Source organism: Protobothrops mucrosquamatus, unplaced genomic scaffold (assembly GCF_001527695.2).
Source record: "Protobothrops mucrosquamatus isolate PMUCROS unplaced genomic scaffold, P.Mucros_1.0 scaffold800, whole genome shotgun sequence".
Classification (NCBI taxonomy): Eukaryota; Metazoa; Chordata; class Lepidosauria; order Squamata; family Viperidae; genus Protobothrops; species Protobothrops mucrosquamatus.
In genome coordinates, this window is record NW_015387066.1 from 227,202 (window position 1) to 239,354 (window position 12,153).

The 12,153-nt window shown below is 39.5% G+C and overlaps 1 protein-coding gene across 1 annotated transcript in view; it reads right to left on the minus strand.

Moving 5' to 3' along the window:
• The window catches only part of KYNU (kynureninase), a 100,471-nt gene that overhangs the window by 22,227 nt on the left and 66,091 nt on the right, over positions 1 to 12,153 (minus strand). Inside the window, exons 8-9 of the mRNA XM_015818826.2 lie at positions 11,048 to 11,146; positions 9,832 to 9,905 (exon numbers count right to left, since the gene is read on the minus strand). Coding sequence (XP_015674312.2) covers positions 9,832 to 9,905; positions 11,048 to 11,146 — 173 coding nt within the window. The remainder of the gene's footprint in view (positions 1 to 9,831; positions 9,906 to 11,047; positions 11,147 to 12,153) is intronic.

Genomic DNA, 12,153 nt, shown 5'->3' on the forward strand with positions numbered 1-12,153 from the left:
CTATCCAAGTTGGTTACAAATAGCTCCTTTCCAGAGAAAGCTCGAGCTTGCCAAACCTCTGAGTGCAGGGGTAGGCAGCCTTGCTCTTTTATGACTCGTGGACTTCAACTCCCAGAATTCCTGAGCCAGCATGGCTGGCTCAGGAATTCTGGGAGTTGAAGTCCACGAGTCATAAAAGAGCCAAGGTTGCCTACCCCTGTCCTAGTGTGACACAAGTGCCTCTCAGCTGATCACAGCCACACTATTCCTCAAAGGAAAGGTCAAGGGTACTTCTCCAAGTCCGGTCAGAGGGAGCCACAGTTTATCAATGTGCTCTACTAGGGAGACAGGGGTGATCTTCCTTGGGAAGGACCACCTTTGCCAAATAGCTTTGACAGTGCTCTCGGCATCCGCCTGTATCAAGTGACCAAGGCAACAAAGCTCTGTGTCCCCAAGGACACAAATGAACGATTACGTTTCAATGCCATGCCAAACCTGTTTCCCAGAAGGGCAAGTAGATAACTTAGGACTTACTTTTAAAACTCTTGAGAAATGTTTATTTTGAGGTTGGAATACAACTGGTTTAGCACATCTACGCAGTTCCCCCCCCCTCATTTCCGCTTGAAAAAATGTACTGCAGTGAGAATTAACCAGATGACACTTAGCAGGGCTAAAGTCCTCTAAAACAACTATCTCTGCTGTTTTCATCGCGTTCTGCCAAAAATGAAGCAGCTGCGGGCCTTTGGATGCTTGCACATTATTAGCCTGTGGACATGTTTTAAGAACTGGAATAAAGCAGCTTGAATTAAATCAGGTTGGTGTTGAAACTCAGCTCAAATCAAATCAGGACTGATTTGCACAGGCCTCTTATTTAGAGCAACCCTTCACATTATATAAATGTTTTCTCATCTATGTCCCTTCTTGATCAGTTAGAGCTCAGTTTCTATAATAAAACATTTCATGTTAAATTCTAGGATGAGTGTTGTTTTGTTTTAATCCTCTATCAAAACAGTCCCAAGGGTACTTTTCCAAAAGGCAATTGGACTTGCTTGGGTTTTTTTTTTCTTTGAAAACATTTTGCTTCTCCTCCAAGAAGCTTCTTCAGTTCTAACTGCTAAAACCTTGGGGTCAGCCATAGACGTTCTACCCAAAAAGTTTGGTTAATCTTTTGGTGACTTTACATACATTGATCACCTTTTCATCCTTTAAAACTAATCTTGGGATTCTGGAAAACATACCTTCCTATAGTAAAAATCTGCCTTCTGGAATGAGGTTTCCTCCAAAATTTGAACAGCTCCTACACTACTGGGATTTCAAAGGGTCTTAAAAACTTGTCTCTTCATCCAGACCTTTGGAGAGGATTATTGATACCCCTACTTCCTTTCCTCTCTGCCACCGTTGTCCTTTGTTTTGTTTTTAAAATATTTTAACAGTTGTAAATCATCAGGAGTCAGACCACATAATTTTAATAAAATATTATCATGGCTATTCATACAGTCAAGCAGATGTTTAGACTGGATTTGGCATTTTTATCCACCTATTCAGTCTTTCCCAAGGACCCATTGTTAACTTTGATGCATCCTGATAAATAGTCACTATACATAACAACTTGTTCTACATAACAGGAGGGATAGAATCAAGATCACGTGAAGTGTTAATACCACTTTACAATGCCTTGGTAAGGCCACACTTGGAATACTGCATCCAGTTTTGGTCACCACGATGTAAAAAAGATGCTGAGACTCTAGAAAGAGTGCAGAGAAGAGCAACAATGATGATTAGGGGACTGGAGGCTAAAACATATAAGGAATGGTTGCTGGAATTGGGTGTATCTAGTTTAATGAAGAGAAGGACGAGGGGGGGCATGATAGCAGTATTCCAATATCTCAGGGGCTGCCACAAAGAAGAGGGAGTCAAGCTATTTTCCAAGGCACCTGAAGGCAGGACAAGAAACAACAGATGGAAACTAATCAAGGAGAGAAGCAACCTAGAACTAAGGAGAAACTTCCTGACAGTTAGAACAATTAACCAGTGGAACAACCTGCCTCCAGAAGCAGTGAATGCTCCAACACTAGAAGTTTTAAAGAAGAGACTGGACAGCCATTTGTCCGAAATGGTATAGGGTTTCCTGCCTGAGCAGGGGGTTGGTCTAGATGACCTCCAAGGTCCCTTTCAACTTTATTATTATTTACTACATGTAATGCCACCATGTGCAAGCAATCGTTATCATTTGTTCCAGGTACTTTTGACTCCTGAGAGACAGGGATTTGTAGCAATATGCCTGTAAAGGTTTTCTTTGAACTTGGGAAAGAGAAGCAAGTGTTAAAAAAAAAAAATTCAAGCTCAGTTTATCTGGACGTTTCTCCCTGAACTGTTAAATAATTAGCTACTTCTCCTGATCATCAAATGGTGGATACCAAAAGAATATAAAAAGTATTCACAAGATAAACGAACAAAGCTGACCAAAAGATAGAGGAGGGAACTAGAGGGACAGTCATACTGGACTTAATTCTCACAGAGAAGAAGTGATAGAGGGAGTTGAAACAGCAGGAACCTCGGGCGAGAGTGGCCATGTCATATTGGAATTCAATATAATTCAAACACATGCAATAGAATAGGGGTGTCAAATCAATTTCATTGAGGGCCGCATAAGCATTGCGGTTGCCCTCGGGGGGGGCGGGTGTGTGTGGCTTACTGGGTGGGCGTGGCCAGCTCTACATCATTCGCGTCAAGGGGGCTTGTGGGGGCCTGGGCAAGAGTGGGACAGATCTGAGGGTCTCTGACAGAAGGGGGTGGGACCAGGGCAAGTGCCAAGGCATGGTCCATGGAGGATCCTCACTGTTCCTCTCAGGCCATGCGGGGGGGAGGGGGCGCTGGATGGTGGTGCCACCACAAAATTGTACATTAGCTCCTGGCCAGCCTGGGCCAGGGCCAAGGCAATGGGGGCCGTTCCCTCACTGTTTCCAGGATGGCTTTGCGGGCCACATGAAACCACTTCGCGGGCAGCATCTGGCCCCCGGGCCTTGTGTTTGACATGTCTGCAATAGAACATAGTGATATCAGAGTCTTAGATTTTAAAAGAGCTGATTTTAACAAACTCCTAGAGAACTTGGGAAAAATTCATTGGATGAAAATCCTAAAAGGGAAAACAACTCAAACAGTTTGGGAAACTCTGAAAAATATGATCATAAGAGCCCAATCCAGCATAATACCATTGAAATAGAAAATCAAGAAATCTAACAAGAAACCACCATGGCTGCACAAAGATCTCTCTGATAAACTCAAAGACAAGGATTGGAAAAGAGCTGATGTAATTCCCATCTTCAAAAAAGGAGAAAAAAAACAGAGCCAGGAAACTATAGACCAATCAGCCTAACATCAATACCTGGGAAGATACTGGAAAAGATAATAAAAAAACAGATCTGCGAACATCTAAAAACAAACAAAGTTGTAACTAGAAGCAAGCACAAGTTTGTTAAAAACAGATTATGCCAAACCAATTTTATTTCATTCTCTGATCAGGTGACTAAATTGGTGGACCTGCAGAATGCTGTGGACATGGTATACTTGGACTTCAGCAAAGCATTCAACAAAGTAGACTACAACCTACTTCTTGGAAAGCTTAAAAAAAGTGGGATAGACAGCATCACCATCAGATGGATTTTTAACTGGCTGACAAACCACACTCAAAGAGTAGGCCTTAATGGTATTACATCTACATGGAGGGAAGTAAACAATGGGGTGTCACAAGGTTCTGTCCTAGGCCCAGTACTCTTCAACTTCTTCATAAGGGAGGGAATAGAAGGGGAACTTACCAGATCTGTAGATGACACTAAGCTGGCAGGAATAGCCAACATCCTAGATCAGGGGTATGGAACCGTGGCTCTTTTATGACCTGTGGACTTCAACTCCCAGAATTCCTGAGTCAGCATAAAAGAACCAAGGTTTCCTACCCCTGCCCTAGATAATAGGCTCAAGATCCAGAGGGATCTTGACAGCCTTGAACACTGGGCCCTATCTAACAAAATTAAATTCAACATAGAGAAAAGTAAAGTCTTACACTTAGGCAAGAAAAATCAAAAGTACACATATAGATTGGTGAAACCAGGCTTAATAGCAACAACTGTGAGAGGGATATTGGAGTCTTAGTGGACAATCAATTAAATATGAGCCAACAGTGTGCAGCGGCAGCCCAAAAAGCTAATGCAATCCTAAATTGCATTAACACAGGGATTCAATCAAAATCACATGAGATACTAATACAACTCTATAAAGCCTTAGTAAGACTACACCTAGAATACTGAAATCAATTTTGGTCTCCACACTATAAAAAAGATGTTGATACTCTAGGAAAAAGTGCAGAGAAGAGCAACAAAGACGATTAAAGGCTAAATCATATGAAGAACGGTTACAGGAACTGGGCATGGCTAGCCTAGTGAAGAGAAGGACCAGGGGAGTTATGATAGTAGTATTCCAATATTTCAGGGGCTGTCACAGAGAGGAGAGGGTTAACCTATTTTCCAAAGCACCTGAAGGCCAGACAAGGAATTACGGATGGAAACTGATCAAAGAGAGATTCATCCTGGAAATAAGGAGAAATTTCCTGACAGTGAACCTTGAATTTGTTTTACAATCTTTAAAATCTTGAATTTGTTTTACAACTTTATGGATCACTTCTGAGATAATGGGGGATACTCTGTTAGAGTCTTCATAGGAATGTGAATTTCAGTTGGTAGGTGTAAATATAAGGGCAATTTGGAAATAAATCACCATTTGGTTATCAATGACAGACACTCAAGTATACCGAACTTTTATTATACACATTAGAAAACTATAACATTACATTACTTTTTGACATAATTGCCATTCAAATTGAGGCACTTGTCATAACGTCTTACAAGGTTTGAAATTCCTTAGTAGCAGTCACTTGGCACCAAATCTGGACTATTGGGGTGTGTGTGTGACCAAAACATCCCAACGGAACTGCTTCAAAAGTTCTTGGGTGCATCTAGCAGTGTGCAGGTGAGCACTATTGTGAATCAATGCCACATCGGAAGTGGTGCAATAGAAAATCCCGCCAAATGTGAAGATGCCAAAGGAGTACTGCTAGTGAAGTTCATGGAGCTTGTTCAACCATCAATTCAGAAGTCTACTGTGAAAGGTTACAAAAACTCCGACAAACCGTCCATAACAAGCGTCGGGGCATGCTAACGTCCAGTGTGGTGTTGGTTCACGATAATGCTTGCCCACACACTGCTAGATGCACCCAAGAACTTTTGAAGCAGTTCTGTTGGGATGTTTTTGATCACCCCCCCCGCATAGCCCAGATTTGGCGCCAAATGACTACTACTAAGGAATTTTAAACCTTGTAAGACGTTATGACAAGTGCTTCAATTTGAATGGCAATTATGTCAAAAAGTAATGTAATGTTGCAGTTTTCTAATGTGTATAATAAAAAGTTCGGTATATATATATGAGTGTCTGTCATTGATATCCAAACGGAGGTTTATTTTTGAATTGCCCTCGTATTTACACCTACCAACTGAAATTCACATTCCTATGAAGACTCTAACACAGTATCCCCCATTATCTCAGAAGTGATCCATAGAGTTGTAAAACAAATTCAAGGTTTTAAATATATTAATATTCAGAACATTTACAGTCTTCTATCCTTCCAAGGTCAGTAAAATGAGGATCTAGATTATTGGGGGCAATATGCTGATGTTGTAAACTGCTTAGAGAGGGCTTTAAAGCACTATGAAGCAGTATATAAGTCTAAGTACTATTGCTATTTATGATTTTACTTTTGGAATAATGTGAAACTAGTGTTAACAATTTTCAAAAGCAGGACAGATGATATATTAGGGACTGAGAATGGATCCTAATTTATCTTGATAAAACTTCGTAAGTTTTAGTGCCGTTTATTAGTGAGAAGAATAGGGATTCATATGGCTACACTGATTGTACATGTTGTAATTTAATAAATTTGAGATGAATTACTTTTCTGAAATATCAATAACATGAAAGAGGGATATTAAAAAAAAATCTCTATGGTCAATGGGAAATGTTACCCTCATGTAGGCCACAATGTGAAAAAAGCAATTAAACAATTTAAATGACAATAGAGAGTTCATGAGGAGAGGTATTTAATTATTTCTTGAAGAGATCACTAAAAGAAAAATAAATGAAATTATGTTTTTCATTTATACATTGGAATGAAGCTGTCTGGCCACTGGGTGTCATCCTTGATTCAAATGAGGATTAAAGACTTTCCAGAAGCAGCATATCACAGGCAGCTTCTACAGCAGTTAAATTCTACTCTATTTGATTATACAACATAAAGCAAAATGTTCTGCATTTAAATCAGCTACAAAATGGAATACTATGACATAGACAAATTCAATTTTGTCTCAATGCCTTACCGGTGACCCAGTGATATTGGCGGAAAATAAAAAGAAACAGATAATAAGAATCTTGAACATTAGGAACTAATATGCCAAATCTGAAGACCAATCTTTTATCCATAAATAAACATTAAATAGGCTAATTTGGAAGACTGCGAGTATAAACCATTTTAACTTTGTTTGTTTTTTTCCTATAGTTGACTTTTGTGCTGTAATTCTCTCTGATATATTGAGAATGCAGGCTATATAACATTGATGGCACCGTTAATGTTGTTCTGTATGTGAACAATTGTACTTTATTGGTTGAATTCTGACATATGAATGAATGAAAGGTTATTCCCCTTTGTAAATCTAGAATCAAAAGCGAAAAGTCCTTACACTGAAAGAGCAGAGCATTGATCATTTTTGCTAATGCAGTAGAGGATTATCTCCCTCACGATTCTAAAGCATTCCTTCAATTTGCTATTAAACAGCATAAGGAAGTGGGAATCTGCAAAAAGACCCTCACACTTCTTTCTCTACCATCCTCAGCACTCTACCGAGCATTAAATCTGGATTCAGCCCTTTGTATTTCATTATATTTTGTTTTCTGTATCGATGACCTAGTTTTGATTCTTAAAGATTGCACATGCTGTACCTACAATGCCGTGAATGGCATTACTGTACTTTTAGAAAACATGAGGAAAATAAATCCTTGTTTCTCTAGCTGAAAGCTAGTTTCCTATATATAGCGACAAACTTTTACTGCTTCTGCCCAATTCTCTTGGGATTATACAATCAGAAGGGCTACCCCTTACAACCTATTCTCCACGGAGTATTGTAAGTATCATAACCGTAGGACTGAATAGCTGCTCTCACATTAAAGCTGTAAGAAGAATTTATCATGCAAAATAATAAATTTCACAGGGAGAGGGTATGTGCAAATTTCAGAGGTTATCCTATTAATTATGTTTCATTATGATTTATGTCATGAATGTTTAGAATGTGAATACTACAATCCTACATCACATGTTGGGGTGCAAAAGGAATTGTCTCCTGTTTTTTCTTAATATTAGGAGATTATATTTCAGGTATGAGCATATCTTGGTTAATAAACTGAGGAAAAGGACACATACTGGAACACTCTAACCCTTTTTGTCATTCTAATGTTTATTTCTGCCTCACTCCCTTTTTACTCTCTGTATGTTTCACATTCACACAGACACTAGGAGTGAAGGAAAATAATGGGATATGTTATCCCGGAACAAGGCTTTGAGAGAAGCAAGAGATGCTAGCACATATTTTACTATAGCTATAATTTCCTGGTTGTGTGCACATTTACCACGTCAGGTGTGTGGCTTTTTAAATGCCATCATACTAGATCACAACAACCTCAAGACAGCAGACCGTCTTTCTCTCTTGTGTTCTATGAAACAAAGAATTTACGTGGCTTTGCCCGAAGTCTTTTCTTCCCATATCCATTTCACCCCTACAATTTGAAACATGAACAATATACCACAGTTCTATCACACACATTTGAGAAAGTGGGGCTTCTGGGCTTCACTTCCAGGAACACCAGCGTGATGGGGAAAAAGCTAAAATTATTGTTACATTGCGGGTTTGTTATCACAGCTGTAATCTTAACAAATCAGGTCCCATTAAAACAAAGATTATTTAAGGAAAAAATGGAAGGCTATATTAACTCCTGTTTGGTGAACCTTCCCCCCCTCCACAAAGTCTATATAGAATAGAAAAAGTGGTCTTCCTGATCAAGTATTTCTGCAACCATTGGCATCTACTGCACTTTGGTTCAAGCCAGATGAATAACGAGCTGATTCTTCATGGTAAGTAAGAAAACAACACTCTGATTAGCAATGTACTGTACACAGGCAGTCCTCACTTAACGGCCACTTGTTCAGTGCCTGTTCAAAGCTGATGGTGCTAGGAACGAGTGTACCCATGTGATCACAATTCAGGCACTTGGCAACCAGATCGAACTTAACAATGGTTGCAGTGTCCTGCAGTTACAGTTTGTAACTTTCCCTGCTCACTTCCCAGAAAAAGTCAACTGGGAAGCAGGCAGGGAAGGAATCACTCAGTAAGTCTTCCCCCCACCCCAGGTCTTCCTGAGCACTGTACCACATCCTCCTTTATAGGCTTCCCTACACTCACATGGATCCTTTCTTCAGCCTCCCTGAAGCCACAAGCATCCATACCATCTTTTCCTCAGCCTCCCCATGCTTGCACCGACTCCTCCGTCCCTTGGCCTTCCTATGCTTGTGCACACTTAAGCTCTTGCCTCCTTGGTTTTCCTGCGCTTGCGCTGCACGGCAGTAGCCTCTCTCCCAACTCACATGCTGCTTTCATTAGGCTTCCCCCATGCTCCTGGGGCAACACCGCACTCCTTACCTGAGACTCTCACTGCTTTCCACTTAATGACCCAGACGTCTTGGGGTTACAAAGGCAATCTGACTGCCGGGATTGCTGTTGTTCAGCAATGCGGTCATGTGATACTGTGCTTTAAAATACTATCAACAACAGCAATCACTGTGATCCCAATTGCCATCCTAGCCTGAAGATGTGCAGCAGAGAAGAGCTGAACTTCTATTAAGCCTATGAAAATTAGGCTGTCTCTGACTCTCTGTATTAAAATGGTTCCCACGTACCAATGAAGGAGAATATTTGTAGCTCAGGTCTGAAATGAGGAGTCCTTGTTGCTCTCTGAGCTTGTTTTCTTGCAGACGTTTCATTACCCTAACTAGGTAACATCATCAGTGCTAGCACTGATGATGTTACCTAATTAGGGTAATGAAACATCTGCGAGAAAACAAGCAAGCTCAGAGAGCAACATGTTCACCCATGTTCAAAACGGTATGATTTTCCTGCAACTGAAAAGTGATCTGAATTTATCCGAATGCTTGAGCATCACCTAATATTGTACGGTCACAGAATCATTCCAGAAAGTTTTACACTCCCTTAGAATGATCTCGCAGAGTAGGAAGCCTAGATCTTCACTCGTATCTTTCTTCTCTGTGCAATTCCTTAGAACAATATTGCGACTGTGTAATGTTTCGCGATTGCGTGACTATTTCAGAAAATGCTTCTGTTTTCAAAAGACTGTCGTACAGTCTTTTACGACTGCAAACATGTGGAAGATATGCTTTGTGTGAAAGAGTAAAAGAAAGAGAAAGAGAGAGAGAAAGAGAGGGAGAGGGAGGGAGGGAGAGACAGACAGACAGACAGACTTTGGCACTTCATGAAACAAATTCTTTTATCACTTTAAAAATGCAGTTTTTAAAGAAATTCTTCCATTCTTCACCCAAAAGGTAGGAAAAATACGCCTCCTTCGTAGGACCAATCATAACCCGTGCAAATGTGTGGATTACATTTATCAACATTTTTGTAAGTAGATACCACATGAATTCAGCAAAGATTAATATTACAGCATATTGTCAAGGAGTATACTTACGCCGGTTTCATAGACTTGGAATGTTTCTCATGAATGTAAGCACCAGCTAGACCCCCAGCTCCAGAATTCAGGTACTGAAAGATGGAATTCCTCATTTAAATATTTCTTGATGCAGAGAAAGCAAAACAAGCTCCCCCCCTTTTTGGAGAGTATTGTTATACTGTGATGTAAATGTGATCCAAATAACTATGAACAGGGAATAGGTTGTTGTTGTCCAGTCACTGTGTCTGACTCCTCACCACCCCATGGACCACAACACACCAGGCCCCCCTGTCCTCCATCATCTCCTGGAATCCACCCAAACCCATGCTCACTGCACTGGTTACCCTATCTAACCATCTCATCCTCTTAATTGCCCTTCACACTTCCCCAGCAGCATATTGGACATCTTTCAACCTCAGGGGCTCATCTTCCAGTGTCATATATTTTAGCCTAACCCTACTGTCCATGGGTTTTTCTTGGCAAGGATACTGGAGAGGGTTGCCATTTCCTTCTCCAGTAGACCAGGTTTTATCAGAGCTCTCCACTATGAACTGCCCATCATGGGTGGTCCTGCATGGCATTGCTCATAGCTTCCTTGAGCTGTACAAGCCCCTTCGCCATGACAAAGCAATGATCCATAAAGGGACCGTCTCTTAAATTTCTAGCCATTTCTTACATTGAGAGTAGGGTTGCCAGGTCTGCTTCCAAAAAATAGCGGACAAGCGGGGTGGGTGGGTGGGTTAAGTAGTAAAAAAAGTAGACTGTGCAGCTTTAGATTACGTACCATTTCATCATAAAGCTTTTGAATAAAAAAAAAGTCCACTATTTTGTGAAAAAAAATAGTGAACATAATGTGAAAAAAGCGGACTGTCCACTCAAATAGTGGACACCTGGCAACCCTAATTGAGAGAGAACATTTAAAATGGATCCTTCAAGTGCTGCTATGCATCAGTAGAATTTTTGTTTCATACTAATTTATAGGAAGTTCTCTCACTCTCATTTTTGCAGCCGTATTTCTATTTTTGTATCCATTTTTACTGATAAGCACTTTATCTGACTGCACTATTCATTATAAATCCTACATGTAAAATATACCGAAAGTTGTGTGACATAAATAATGGGGTTGTCCTCTCTGACATTTAACCAACTGTTCCATGTTGGCTCTGAGTTTCAGTTGCAAGAGCAACTGAAATTAATTAATACTAATTCTCTGGAATGATAAATATATGCTCACCTTGTAGGAACACCAGCAAGCGAAGTCAACTCCCCACTCGTGTAAATGTAATTCTACATTTCCAACAGCATGGGCCAGGTCAAATCCAACAAAGCAGCCCTTTTAGACAAATAAATATCATCATGTTTCTTTTCATTTTTAATGAACTTTTTAAAAATATACTTTGACAACTTTTACACAATTGTTAAGAACTTAAATATTTAAAAACAGACATATAAGCCTTGACAACTTGAACTTAGAAACAGATGAGGTAATGTCCCAAAACTGTTTTTTTTTTCAAATGACAAAAACATTTAGCTTCTCTGAACCTAATTTTATGGACTTGGGAGTCCATGTTGGAAGAAAAAGGCTACCTATCTTTATGCCTGCCTAATTTTCATGGATCCAACCACCTGTGTTTTTCATTTATTTTGAAATATTTCTAGCATTTCCATATTGTGAAAACATGTTCACCCCAAATTGGAAATAAATTAAGAAATGTGTCATAAAAAGTGTTAAAAATTCAGTTTAGTATATTTTTTCCATGAGTTCTATATACATTTCACTTCTGAAACTGGAAGTCCATGTAAGACACAAGCTATGGTTTATTTATACAAATTGCCACTTGATGGCAGTATGTTTAAATAAAAAAACAGTAGCAGAAAAATAAAGTACTGAAAAATATAGTACATTTTTTTGTATGGACTGCACACTGAAGAATATTTTACATATTTTTAAAAGCCTTTATAAGTATGGTGGGAGGATGAACAGCAAGGGCATAAATTTTCAAATCTTTTCTCAAATAAGAACACAAAGACTTGGAAACTTTGGCTTCTGTCTTTTTCTCCATCTAAATTATTAAAGCCGTATTTCAATATATTAACTCTACTTGGCTGTATCTCACTCTCTGAAAATAATTGCATTTATAAGTGCAACACACTAATTCTAATGAAGCCACTAATGAGGCTGCCAGCATAGAAAGTCCTTTCAGGGTGAAAGGACAAACTTGCAGACTGTGTAAGTTTCAAAATAAAGCTGAGAATGATAGATTTTAAAAAAATACAAGTAGGAAAACTAGACACTGCTGTGTGCTAATGAATTTTTTAAGCCAGGATTCTTTACCATCA